Source organism: Wasmannia auropunctata, unplaced genomic scaffold (assembly GCF_000956235.1).
Source record: "Wasmannia auropunctata unplaced genomic scaffold, wasmannia.A_1.0 LD336099.1, whole genome shotgun sequence".
In the NCBI taxonomy this organism is placed as follows: Eukaryota; Metazoa; Arthropoda; class Insecta; order Hymenoptera; family Formicidae; genus Wasmannia; species Wasmannia auropunctata.
Genome location: NW_012026791.1, coordinates 1,358,458 through 1,373,103, shown reverse-complemented (window position 1 = coordinate 1,373,103; position 14,646 = coordinate 1,358,458). Strand labels below are relative to the sequence as shown.

At 42.4% G+C, this 14,646-nt stretch overlaps 1 protein-coding gene across 3 annotated transcripts in view; it reads right to left on the bottom strand.

Annotated features, from left to right (window-relative positions):
- Window positions 1-849: 849 nt before the first annotated feature.
- Window positions 850-14,646, bottom strand: part of LOC105462437 (tyrosine-protein kinase Drl) — an 80,988-nt gene continuing 67,191 nt past the window's right edge. For all 3 annotated transcript variants that reach the window (XM_011709030.1, XM_011709031.1, XM_011709028.1), the window contains 5 exons: window positions 13,456-13,660; window positions 7,625-7,781; window positions 6,614-6,881; window positions 6,003-6,189; window positions 850-5,663 (listed from right to left, as the gene is read on the bottom strand). In XM_011709030.1, the coding sequence (XP_011707332.1) occupies window positions 5,415-5,663; window positions 6,003-6,189; window positions 6,614-6,881; window positions 7,625-7,781; window positions 13,456-13,660 (1,066 nt within the window). In that variant the 3' untranslated portion in view covers window positions 850-5,414. The remainder of the gene's footprint in view (window positions 5,664-6,002; window positions 6,190-6,613; window positions 6,882-7,624; window positions 7,782-13,455; window positions 13,661-14,646) is intronic.

The following is a 14,646-nucleotide window of genomic DNA, read 5'->3' as shown; positions in this document are numbered from 1 at the left end:
GTGGCATAACCGTCGTCGCACCGCGGGCTTTACGCTTCGTAACAATACCCCGACTTTCTCCGTCACTTTCATTTTCGTTGGTCGGCTGCTCGACTCTCCCGTTTCTCTCTCGCTTGGATTAAGAAATAGTGCGTGCCCCTCCGCCGTGCCCTGAGCGCGGTGTGCCCCCGTGCCGCGTTCACCGGACCCCTCGTCGATCCGCCTGCGGTCGGCACCCGTGATTTTAGAAAGGGTTCCCTACCTCTCTCTCTCGCTCTCTCTCTCTTTCCTCCTACATCTCGGTGCCTCGTTCCGTATTGGTACCTTCGCGTTATGTGGCGAAACGCGAGGAATGTACGACGCGCCCTTTCCACTTTGCGCCTTCCTTTTTTGGTGTTAGGCAGCGGTCCAATAGTCGCATCTTGACATATATTTAGCGTTATGAGTTTTTTTTTATATCTAGAAGTAGATATTTCATTATTCTTTATTGGAAAATAATTATGAAACACACAGGAATTGAAATAAACAGTGAAAGCAAGCATGTTTTCAAATTAAATTCTAAGTCGCAATAAATAGTCTCGATATAAGCCTGTTCACATTATTTCTAAATCGTTATAAATAAATGAGGAACCATTTTCTTATAGATACTTAGCCAAATTAAGAAATTGTAGGTATTGTAATTCTTTTAATTAAAGAATTTGTAATTATCCAATCAATATAATTAATTAAATTATGAGATAAATTACAGATAAGCGCATGATTTTATAATTCTCTTATTCCTAATCCTACTTAATTCTTTCAGGTATTGTCATCGAGCTAAAAAACGGAGGAGGGAAAACATCGTGAAGGAAACGTCGTGAAGGGTCAGTATTTTTTTTAACACGTATATTTCACTTTCCGTTGAAAAATAATGCCGTAAATCGTCGTAAGAAATAATAGAATCTGCACAAATCAACTCTCTCTTTCTTTCTCTCTCTCATTCACACATCTCTCTCTTTCTCTCTCTCGCTCTTTCTTTCTCTCTCTTTTTCTCTTATCTTCTTTCTCTCGCACGCGGCGCACCGCTGTTATTCGCTACAAATATTTACAATGACTGGAACTGTCGTCCGAAGAGGGGGGAGGAGGGTGGGAGATTTTCTTTATTCCTGAAGGCGAGAGGACGCGAAATCGAAGCGGAAACGATCGGGATCCCCTGCGCCACCGGATTTTCTTTCTTAACTAGGGAAAGAGGAATGATTAAAGGAAAAGAGAATATATATATTTACGTATGTTTGCGCGGAAACGAGCAGCGATCCCATTATACAGCGATAGCGAAAAGGTGTGCAGTTACAGCCTACCCTGTACCTCCATTCAAAGACATTCACGAGTACATCATAGAATCCGACGATTTCTTGAAAAAACGCACGACTTTAGAGCGTCGCAATAAATAGTAGCGAGCGATAGTTATTAAATAGCAATATCGATTAATAAGTAGATGCGCCTGGCAGTAGTACGAGTCGAGAAGTCGTTCTCGTTAACGTTCGCGCGATCAATTGACAGGGCAGATTAGAGGGAAGGGACGGGGGGGTGGGGGGGGGGGCAGCTCGAGGAAACGACGAGTAAAAGACGAGTGCGATAAAAAGTTTCTAGTTCGTGGTCAGGAACATGCGACATTTAGTACACATCGAGTACATTAAAAAATGCCTTACGGCGGCCTCGCGCCGCAAATGTGTAAATCTTCGCTCGCTCGATTTGCACCTGTGTTACTCGCCCGGATTCAGCGACTAAAGAGACGAACGTGAACAAACACAATAAATAGCTTGCTTCAATGAGCGCGAACGAGACGTCGCGAGTTTGAAGATATTCTAAAGCTATCACACATTTTTCCCTTGACAAACAATCCCATGGAGTAATTTAAGCATTTCTGCTTCTATACTTTTAATGCATAGGTATTATTTAACGCGCATCCTGTAGTTCTATTATAACACAAAAGATCAAGTTATCTTCTCTGTTATCCTTCCTCTTAATGAAACTATAAACGTCGAAAGTGCCGAAATAAGTAATGAGACTTCAGTTAAAATTCAGTTAAAAATTTCTTTTAACTGGAAGTTCAAAACCTAATGGCGAAATTATTTAATATTAAAAAGGAAATGGAAATCTTACGTTCGATATCAACGTCACATTCTCCTTATCTTACCGTAAAAAGAATTTGCCATTAAAAGGAAAGACGGTGAATCTAGGATATCCTGGTGTACGCTGCAATGTGACTCTCCCGTACGGTTTAATTTTATCCTGTGAGATCAGTATTGCATGTTTAATACATCGATAAACGTGTTTTCTAGTCCCTCGTCTCGTTCGTACGCCTTACCAGCTTTAGCCGTTACTTGCGCAATTGCGCTTACAACAGAAAAGATATGGATTAAGCACAATTGAACTAATACGATTGCGTGTAATGCGCTTTGTCAACATTATGTGCTCGCATTATGTGTAGAGTAGTATTTTAATGAAATGCAACACTGATATCAGAAAGGCCTACTTCGCGAAGTTCAACTTTGGCAGTAAAAGCAGTAATTACCGCAGAGTAAAATTAACCTAAAATTAAATCATGTAATTAATATATCCTTATTACATTTTTATGACGCAGAAGTAAATGTTAATTATATCTTTTAACCGTCAGAAGCGGCCGGCGCAGGTTCTAACTCCATTTCCCTCGGTAATGTCTTTCTACGATGAAAATGTCACGGCGAAACCTTTCACCGGTGTTCGTCGCTGACATCTGTGGTAATTTTATTTACAACAAACAATAAAATAACACCTTGCAAAAATTTCAAACGGCAGAAGAAATGTTAAATATCGATTTAACATCGCGACGATGGAATATTTCCTAATCAAAGATCTCCATTTACAAGCAATACGATCTAAAACATAAAATGCAGACATATATATTCCTTTGCATACCGAATAAAATGTATAAATAATGTCGGTAAATATCTAGCTTCGATCAGTATCCATCGTATATATAAAAATTACTTATGTTACATAGCATACATTTGCAATGAAATCTGTAGACGGATGTCAATAATGACGACAATAATTTACAAAAATATTCTAGAACTATATCGCATTTTCTTTCGACAAATAATTTCGAAAATCAAGCCCTACTGCTTCTACTTTTAATGAATATTATTATTGTTCGACTTAACGCGTCTTAGAACTTTCTCAAAACAAGAGATTATTGCGAGTGGAGGCGGTGCAATCGAAAGGATCGAGCGCCGAGGTAGGAATCGAGATAATTTTGTGCACGGGGCCATTTTCCCGAGACCTGACATTAAGATCCAGCGATCGATTTTGCAAGATTCGAGCTTGTTGCCGGCGCGAGTCGACGGGAATTCGAAATGGCTTTTCGCGGTGTAGCTAATAGATACCTAACTACAAAGTACGTATAGTCCGACCGCCCATTTACGGAACAGTGTGTGCTCACCGAGGATCATGTACAACAATGGGGGATTCCTAAGTGTTCGGAGCTTTGCTTTTTTTGCATTCTCCGTCGTTCCGGTCACGATTATTCGAGGTTGCGCAAATGCAATTGTTAATGAATAATGATCGAGCGGCACGATCGGGTCGTGTGCACGCGTGAGCCCCTTTTGCGCGCGGCTTATGCGACGTTCGTCGGGACAATTTTTCGTTTATAAAACTCGCGCGGTTTGGCGGAAAAACATGCAGGCCCGACAGCGGCGCAAACGCTTGTAAAAGTGAAATGGATGAAATAGACTGACCTAATTAACCGATCTTTACACCGTTTACAGCCGTCTTGTGTAACGAATGCGTGTGCGTATCAACGCGTTATTACGTAATTTTATTAGTATATTAATATTGTCTCTCGGGAATATAAAAATTATCCCGCCGCTAATTATTAGAATTTCCCACGTAATAATTTCGATTTCTGCATACTTGTAATATTTTAATATCAAACACGTATTCTCCCCGTATAAGCGCGAATGCTTGAAAAAGCATTTATCGATCTTTCACATTTTTTTTTCTTCTCGTTCCGACATACTTTATTTCCTAGATAATACATTAACACGAATAAAAAAGCGTATACTCTTGCAATATATGCATTCCTCCTAATAATGATTTCATAAATTTACTTCGTCTCGACGTGGTGCGCTGTCTTTCTCATCTCAATTCTCGCGAAATTCTCGCTGAAGAAGCTGAGGGCTTCTTCAATGAACTGAACGCGTGTACATTCACCTTTCACCACTTATTAATTAAATTAGGTAATTCAAAATTTACGCGCTAAGACGGCGATCCATTTACAAGACGCTCATTAATACAGACGGAAGGAGTGGCATTTCCATTCAGTCGCCTGAGTCCCGTGTTATAACAGCGTCGAAAAGATAAAGAATAGCCGCGCCGCAGGCGCACTCTGCGCCCGGACTGCGTGGTTGGCGCGGGCAAAAGCCGCATTTGCGAATTATAAGATCTCTTCACATCTCTTCACTTTGTGAGATATCCCTTCTCAAATGAATTTATCCAAGCGAAATGAAGTTTCCTTGGGGTTAGGGTGGGGAAGGGGAAAGGAGAGGTGTACATTAGGAACGATCTCCATTCTTGGATAAGTTATCTTATGAAATATCGCCCACAGAAATTGATTACGTGTTTGTTGCGTGTATATGTGATATTTTTTAATTTATACAATAAATATTAATTTGTGAATATATTAGTCTTATTTATATAAAAAAACACCTAGATGTTTAACGGCTTTTTTATATTGCGCATTTAATTTTTTTTTAATTTCTTCATTACTTCACTATAGACTGGCAGTTTGTAAAATTTGCTTTATTAGATCAGGAGCTAAGAAGAAAAAAGATCTGTTTCGGCATTTTGTAATATCGAAGATAAGGCTCTTTCACACGATTAAGTGGCTTTTTTGGGGGGGGTGAGTCGCTTAAATGCGAGATTTAAAAGTTCATGTACTTACATGCGTTTTAACTACTATATGGACGGATGTGTCCGTGTCGAATTTTTCCGCGACTTCTTTCGCCAATGAAAGGACGACGATATTCTACTTTGATTCATGATCAACTGGATGGGGCAGTAGTATAATTATCAGTAAGTCTAAATTATCAGTCATCATAGTTGCAACAAATTGCACCGGATATACTTATATCGATATAAGGGGCAGTGTCGCAAATGGGCAGCGACGTTCAATTCCATGCGACTTTGATTCTATTCTTCTTTTCGAAGACTTTCGATTTCATTGCGAACTTACTGGACGTGCTTTCGGCATTTCGGAATTGGCGTTTCGAGACAGTCTTCTCCGTCCGGTCGTTCGCAACTTACGATACGATTCTAAAAACGAATTTAATCAGCTGGTGTGCGATCGATAAATCTGAGTCGACGACGATGCGCTGTCAACCTTCGAACGGTGCCAGATCGGTTCGCGGACAGGCGATTTAAATAAATCCGCCTAGCGCATCGTGGAAATCTTGCAAATAGGCGAGCAGCTGCGGCATGGTTGGCCGATCCCTGGGGGGACTGAGCCAGCAGGCTTCCATACAGGCGAAGAGCTCATCGGGACAAGGTCTCGGTTGAGCGAGCCGATATCCGTCTCGGAGACACGCCATCATCTCGAACGGGTCCACTTCTACGTACGGCTGTTGACCCAGTGTCGCCAATTCCCATAGGAATACCCCGAAGGACCACTTGAAAGCAGAGATAATATTTCATTAAAGGATTATATATTTTTTTATAATCATTTTTATAATACTTTTAGGATGATTTAATGCAATTGCACATAACTTCTATTTTTTTTTTAATTTTTTTTATTCGGAACGTAAATTCTGCTTTAATTTTTTTGTAACTCTATTTTTTATTTTGAAACATGACTTTTTAATTCGTATGAAATTGTAATATAAAACAATCTATAATTCTCTTTACAAATATTTTGTTTGAATGTATTTATTTAGATTTGCCGAGATGTTTCCTCGAAAAAAAAAGCAATACAATTTCGATTTGTCTGCGTATATAAATTGGGATCGTACCACGTCGGTCGCCGTGCTGTATTCGTTGCGCTGGAGGCTCTCTAGGGCCATCCAACGTATGGGTCGGTTTTCGTTATCACCGAGGCAATGATAGTCCTGTGGGAAGAGATCTCGAGCCAGGGCAGCGTCAGCCAGTCTCACGCGGATGCTGCCTGGTTCAATTATGCAATTTCTGGCAGCAATATCCCTAGAAATTATCGATAAGGTGAAAATTATCGTTGACATTTTGCCGTTATAGGTAAACGCTCTTGTGTACCGCGAGGGATAATAATGTTATCCTTAACAATAGCTCTGCTCGCAACCAACAATCTATTTTGTTACATGTTCAGACAATCAATTACACATAGATTTTTAATCAAATCAATGCCTGATTTCATAATCGTTAATTACGATTAAATAATCGTTAATTTCATAATAATAATTAATTATTATTATAAAGTAATTTGATTTGCGATGTGATAATTTTGATTGAGAAAATTATTAAATAACGAACTATTACGTTTTTATTGTAAATTTGAAAATTATTCGAAGTTCTTACGCTTGTACCAGAGAGAAAGGGAGGCGATAGTTCGTGATAATGGAGACGTGGATAATACTTTAGGTCAACTTACCTGTGCAGCAGACCTCGCCCGTGAAGAAACGCCCCAGCTCTAGCAACCTGGGCACCAACGTGTACCAAGTCTCTAGTCACCGGATGGTGATTTCCATCCGTAAGATAGACCTTTAGATTTAGCTCACCGGGCGTGCTTGTATAAGCCAGCAAAGGGCATGAACTGTCCAGACAAGCGGCCGCCAAAGAGGCGATGTTTGTATGAACTAATCCAGCCAGTTGCGAGCCTTCCACCACCAAAAGAGAAGCTTGGTAAGCGGATGCCACCTCTAAAAACAAACAGTATTATCGAGTATCAGTGATAGTGTGATTAGAGCGGCCGCATGCTAATCAGAATCGAACATTTGTTTTGTTGGGAAAACTATTTTTCCTGTCGTTTCCGTTCGAAAACTGCCTTTTTATTTTTAACAAGGGTATTTAATAATTTTTTGTTTTTAATAATATTTGCATATTAATAACATTTAATAATTAACTAAAATAAATAAAATAATCAGAATCTAAAATTGTAAAATTTAAATCAATCTATACTTTTAATAAACGATTTCAATCATTTTCAATAAAGAGCATATTATATTCAAATAGAAATCACTTCATAAATATTTGTAAATGAATTCTATAACATATAAAAATCGACTTCTAATTATTTAATTTTATATTTAAGTATTAAATATTAATTTATCCAACTACACGTATTATGTCGAATGTGTGAGATCACGAATAGCCGATGGTGGATATAATAACTTTCTATTTTATCCTGAACAGATATTTTCTTGATCTATCGATCATTTAAATATTTTCCTAGAAAAAATGTGTTTGAGGTAATCTCGCAATTTTTCATAAACTTGCACATCTGTTAAACAAATTATTTTTTAACAAAATGAAATTTTTTTAAATTAATAAAACTATTATTCCTTAAAAAAATCTGCCATAAATGCGACTTGATACGTTGAACACGATTAACATGATATATAAAATCATGATGATTTATTTTTTTTTTTTAACTAAATCTCACCTGTGACTGTCTTTATGATGACTTCTTGCTCCCGGCCGGCTAACTCCAAAGTTCCTTTGTATACGCGACCGAAAGTGCCCTCCTGCACGAGAGTGCGACAGTACAACGCTGATCTCGATACTGCGAGGGCTCTGGCCTTCTCACATGGATCAGTCGACTAAAAATCAATAATACGTATCCTTTAAAGAAATACCAGCATTTCGACAAAAATAAAAAGAATCGATTAAAAGAGGATTATAAACGTGTGTATAGAAGTGTCATAAATTTATTCATGAATTAACTATATAAAAATTTGAAACTGCCATAACAATAAGAAGAAGGATAGTTCCTGTCTTCAGGAATAAAATTGCAAAAGACAAAGAATGAAAAATGCAATTGTCATCTCCCGATGAGAAATGAGTAAACTACGCGATTATTTATATATGTATTAGTAGTTAACAAGCCGGGGACCCCGCTGTCGTTTAAAATCTCAATCGCGCACGGGCGCGTCTGCATAATTCATAACTTCTGAGAAAAAAAAACCTCATCAGGCGGGGATTCATTAAAAAGGCATTTGTCGTGTGTAAGGTGACGCCGACGAGACCTCCGGGGACGCGCAGGGAAGAATCCTCCACTCCCTCCTCCCCCTCCCATCCCCACCCTCCGGAGGGGTCGTTATGGCATCGTCGCGCAGCCCTCTTTGTTCGCCAGGCGGATTTTCCATCGGAGCCGACGTAAAACGCGAGAAAGCTACGCGGACGTGCGCGCACGGGAGGGGTGACTATTCATTAATTTCAATTTTCCGGAGTTTTGCCTTCGGTCCCCGCCCGTTCCATTTGGACGTACGCACACGCGCGCGCGCGCCCACGCATAGACGGAAACGAGCCGCGGGGGTGGAGAAAACGGGATGGAGACACGGGGAAAAATGGTGGGGAAGAAAAAAAAAGGGAAAGGAGACGACGGAAAACCAGTTCGAAACACGTCGATGCGACCGCGCCGGCGAAATTACCGGGCGATATATTGGATTCGAGAAAGGGGGTTGCGCCGCGACGGCGGCGGCGGCGGCGGCGGCGGCAATTCGAATGGACGGTAACGCCGTTCCGGGGTTGGTTCCGGGGGTCGGTCCGGGAGTGGTCTCGGAAATTATTTACGAAATTCCCGGATAGCGCGCGGGATGCTCGGTGAAAATGCAAACACCGCGGCTAATTCCGCGGCTTATCGGGGTCTGTGATTATTGCAGAGGCGAATTGTGTCGGCGCGTCTGGCGAGCGTTGTTTTCGCGCGAACAAACGGGAGAGGCGAAACGAACGCGAACGAATTCGCGCGACTCTCGTCGATCTCGCTTTCCCTCGCGGTTACATATTTTCTTCTTTTTTTTCTCTCTCTCTCTCCCCCTCGCGGCTTATACGGGGTGCCCATGTATATATGCGCTCGCGTGTGCTTTTTTCTCGTTTCCCGATGAAAATGTGATGAGCGAGGTGGAAATTGCCGGGCGGGGACCCGCCCGACGCGTCGAAGGTGCGAATGGAATTCGCTTTGTTGCGTAACGAAGCTATAAATATAAATTAGATTAAGATCGAGAATTGAAGTTTCATATACCTATGTTCTTTTCAGTAATTCTTTGAAACGTGATTAATCTGAAACTTGAAGTAATTCCCAATTATAAGTGTCACGTTGAAATGATTACACACGTGAGCAAAAAGAAAATCGATTGTTGCTAATTAATATCGGTAGGTTCCGAGAAGTACGTCGATGCACGAGCAAACCCGATTATGTAAGTCGTTAACAACTCGCGCTAGCGCGTTCTAAAATTAAAAGTACAAAAATCGTGACTTGAAATCGGATAATCGTTCGTCGCGCATCGCTTGTTTATCGAGCAGCAGGAAAAAAAAATAGAACCGTACGTTTGGTCGGGTGACTGTCCGAAATTTTTCCGTGCATCTAGTAATGGATATTACTTCGCTATTTACATTACGGAATCAGAATCGTAGTATCGAACGTGTAGCGCCACCGGCAGAGCGTTTTTTAGCTCATCCAGCGCGGAGCAGCAATTTGATTTATTTACTGAAAGGCTTTCGTCAAACATCACGTTCGTTCGTTCACTCATTCGTTCGTTCGCTCGTTCGTTCGTTCGACCCGTTGAAGGCGCTCTAAAAGCTTCGTTTTCAGACTACCACGCTCTCGACATGCCCAGAGCACTTTTAATTCGACCCCGCCGATTTAATAATACCGGTTTTCCGTCTCCCTCGATTAAAGCGGCGGCGCCTCGGCACGACGGAACAAAACTCCGCGGCCGTGAGAAATTAATTAAATCGAAGAATCAGCTTTTACGTAACTCCACGTAATTAATATATAACGCGGTGGTTAAGCAATATAACGCGACGTAAATTGATAATAATCCGAATGTCGGCGGGACGCCTGTACTTTTTGTAATTCTATTACTATCTTGAATGATTGCACGTTTTTAATACGCTGAAAAATTATTGCTGACGCGTGATATCTCGGACGATTTGCAAGATAAACTGCTCGCTTTTTTTTAAGTAAACTATTACGTTCTGCTTCAACTTAGCTGTTGGGAGCGTTAAAAGAAAAAAAAATTTTTTTTAAATATAAAACTCTTTTAGAAATTAGCGCGAAGAATTAGTTTTATGTATTTCGTTTTCCAATATTTTTGAAACATTTCAACTCGACAGCCAAGCAAAATTTCCTTCGCGAAAAAATGATGCACATGAGAGAGTGAAACTCGGGTACAAAAGAGACTTCTTAGGGTTAATTTGCTGTGTGCACCTCAGGCAAATAACCTGCCTCGTACGAGCGCGAAATGCGCGGAGGATCAAATAGAACATCGGCAAACACGCGGGCCGGTTATCTCGGTCGCGATCATCGGCCACGGAGGTGCTTGCAACTTTTTACGAGGGGGAAAAAAAAAACCCTGAGTATTGGTGTCCCCGTGGGCAGGCCATGTGGAAAATGCCGGGTCGTCAGGCCATTCCGCCATTTCGCCCGCGCCCGACTCTCTCGCGCGGAAATCCACGGCCACGGGCGGCGCGGGCGGATCCGCGGGGTGGCGGGGTAGAACGTGTGTATGTGTGTGTGTTTGTCCTCGTGCTGGAAGATCGTTTCCTCCGATAGACAGCGTCAGGTAATGGCTTCCCCCTCAGCAATGGGATCTCAAGCGTATCGTTTTACAGGGTGGGGTAAGACGCTGTCGCTGGATTACGTCAGTCGGTCGGTCGGTCCGTGCGCGAGGCGCCCTCGGGATGGGACGTTCCGGGGGAGGACGTGAAGGGAGAGAGTAAGGTTTTCACGGAGGTTCAGGGCTACATCAATCGGTCGGTGTACGCGCGTACGTGCCCGACGTTATACGTATGTACGTGAGTCGTGAACTGTGTAGACGGTGTGTGCGCAAACCCTGAGGTCGGCCTCTGTGTGCACGTTCATAGGGTCGGTTGCGTTCGAGACGGAGCGTCGCGCGCGTCGGAGGGTTCGGGACACATACGCGCGTATACCCGGTAAATTGATCCAAGATCAAAGCCGAAACAATCACAGGACCCACTTCCAACCACTCCCTCCCTCTCCCTCTCTCTCTCTCTCCCTGCCGTTTCCCTCGCTGCCAAGCCTCGCCCTCGCACGTCCTTCTCCTTTCGCCGCATCTGAGGAGGGCGAGTGCCGGCGTCAACGTCGAAGGCTGCAGCTGTAATACTCGTCTGTGTGAGTGTGTATGTATGTATGTATGTATGTACTGTATGTACTGTAACCCTTCCTCTGTTTCGTTGCATTCTCCCCCCCCCTCTCTCTCTCTCTCTCTCTCTCTCTCTCTCTCTCTCTGTCTCTCTCTGTCTCTCGCGCCCGACAAAGTGCAGGTGGTATCCAGAGCCCGCGTTTCTTTTCTCGGGTGAAATTAATGCAAAACGCTTGTTCCTCCCCCCCCCCTCCTCCCGACGAGAACGCGAGGCGCGGCGGCGCGAGCGCACCGGCAACGCGATCTCTCATATTTATTCGACATTTTCACGCGACCCCTCGCGCCGCCCTTTGACTGCGCCACACTTTGCAGGAAGATACTCTTCGGAGGATGACGAGTAATAGCGGCGGGTAATAGCGCGTGCTTCAAAACGGTAGTTAAAACGGAGCGACGGACCGTGACGCGCGGCGATTGCGTGTGCGGCCGGTTATTGAAATCGACCTTTACCACTCGCGTCTCCTCGTAAATGCCGCGGGATGTATAAATGCCGCGTTACGCGCAAAGATTATGTGTGCGAATTGCTTTATATCCGCCCATAAAACTAACCCCGTAAATTATCACCTCATTTTTTTTTTTTTCGACGAGCCATTTATCTGCCGCTGCATTTTTGCCTAAACAGAAAACGTTGCTTTATATAGACTAAAAAATAATAAATTTCTCCCGAAAAGACTGTACACGATGTATGTACCGGACGTTTAATATATTGTATAATGAATATCTTTCGCAGTATCTAACGTGTATAAAAATTATTAAAAATATTGTAACACAAAATATAATTTTTAGATAAAACGCATTTTTTATTTCAATATTTTAACACATATTATGCTAATCAGATGTGCTCATTGAAACATGAGTCTCATAATAGCGAGTATAATAGAAAGAGAGAAATTAATTTAATGTTGATAAAGCAAACGCGAAATAACAGCCTTTGCCACGATAAAAAAAACTTTTTATCGAAAAGTTTTATCGAAAAGAATTATACGGTATTTCTTGAAGAAACGGATCCAACGAAGCGCTTGATGCGCCAAACATTTTCGTTTTTTCAAATGCGAACTCAAAGATATGAAAGAGATCAAAGGCGCGATCGGTAGTTGTGTCAAAGCAACGACAGAAGCGAGCAAAGGAAGAAAAGGAATGAGAGAGAAGGAGGGGACGGAGAGAGAGAGAGAGAGAAATTCTTCTCGCTTGAAACGCGAGAAATCGGCTGGCATGCTCCAGAAGACGGGAAGTGGAAGCGAAAAAGGCACTATACACGCGTAGACCTTATCCCCTAACGTCTCGGGCGGGAGGGATGAGAGTTGTAAGTCGGCGAGTTTAGAATCGCTGAATAAAGAGCCGAAGGGCTGGAAAGGGTTGGGCACCGAAGTTGTCCGTGGAAAGCGGCTCGCTCGGCCGCAAACTCGATAAAGTTGCGAGGCGCGGCACTCGTTGTGTATACGGGACGAGAGAGACGAGACGGTACAGGATGGGATGTGCGGGATGAGACAGGAGGAGGAGCCGTCTCGCGCTGCTTCCGCTTCCGGTAGTCGATGGCAGACGCGGAGTTCGCGATAGTGAAGTGGAAGGAACGACCGGGAGAAAATCGGATTTCCTGATGCGCAATACGAGTTTCGCGTCCGTCGTCGAGTCTGTTTCACGGGCTGCTTCCTCGCGATTAGAAAAATCGCGAAGCGCGGAAAGAACAACAAATAATATCGTAAAATTTTAATATCTTGCCAAAAAGAAAGAGAGAGGAATTACAATGGGGATGATAGATTTGGATACAAGTTACACTCTTGTAATCTATTAATTAGCTTAAGAATTAAATTTTTCTAATCTTTAATTAATCTCTGACAAATTAAAACTCATTTGAATTTTAACAGTACCGATATTCCAATAATATCGATAAAAAAAATTGGCTCCAGGTTAATCCAGAAATTTAAAATTAAAAATCTATAAGTCTGATTTATGCACTATAATGTCCAGTAATACTGAAAGAAAACGACATAAAATGATGATTTTGTATGAAACATGAAATGACAGTTTTGACACTTTGTATACATTTCACAGCTTCGTACCGAGGTCGCGTACGACGTCGCTATGCTATCCGTCAAATCGTATCATCGCATACCTGGCTGAGATGCGTCACGTGACTCGCCGCGTAGTAACTAGCTCTGGAACCGCACGGCCTCGCATACAGCGGCTCGAGGTCGGCGATGGTGGCGTAACTTCCGGAATTCGCGCTTCCGGGTCGTGGGTCGACCCTAACTAAAACGGAACTCCTGGCCAGGCCGCCGGTGTCCGCCGCGGAGTAACTGCAGCAGGGCAGAGTTTTCCTGAAAGGACCAAAAGGATCTCTGTAGCAGCACGATTGTTACACCCGGGTTAATTACCGTTACAATGGCGCGAGACGCGCTGCCCCATGAAAGCGGGTGCTCGAATAATTGCGGGAGCTCCGGATTCCACAGTTGCAACGCGACGATTTTGCTTAAAACAAATTTTAACACGCTCTGCGCCAAGTTTACAAATCCGGAAATTCGCCGTCGATTTTCGGACGTTGCCGAGAGGATTATTTCAGCCGATAATCTTGCGTTTTCAAGTGGAAAATTATACGTTTTTTTTTTACGATTCATATTAATTATTTCCTCCAATCCGTTACGTTGTAGTCAACTATCGGAAAATATCTGATTTTATAAGATTCAGCTAGGAATTACTCCATTAAAAAATGCTATACGTATGATTCAAACATTTGTTATGATTTTCGCTTGATTTTCTAAAAGTGTATTTAAATTTCAATATTCGCGTGACCCGAATTTGCAGGAACGTTTTTAAAAACTTTTGTACCAACTTTTATCAAATAACGTATCGCTGAACGTTCGATACGCTACAGAAACATTTATAAGGCTTCATTGTTATGGGATCAGAAAATCTACAGCGTAACCGCTAATTTAACTGCTTTAATTTCGCCTGGGGATCACCGCGTAATAGGCTCTTTTAGCAAGCTTTTCCCCCGGGGGGCTGCTCAGGCAGCAATATGTCGAGATAAACGCAGTTCAAATTACAACATCGTTTATGAGATAGACGGTCACTTTATAAAGTCCGGCGTATACATTTCTGCCACTAAAAGATAGAGGGGTATAAGTGGGGAGTGCATTATCATATTTCAGTATATGCCATACATCCGCGCCCTTTACATAACCCTCAACGAAGGAATTATCTTCGACAAGAAGTTCCTCGAGTATTCGCTATCTCTGGCTAGGAGGATTTACAGCACGTCCCGGATGAGCTCTCGAAAAGCTCTAAATGATCCTCTCTTCTCCCC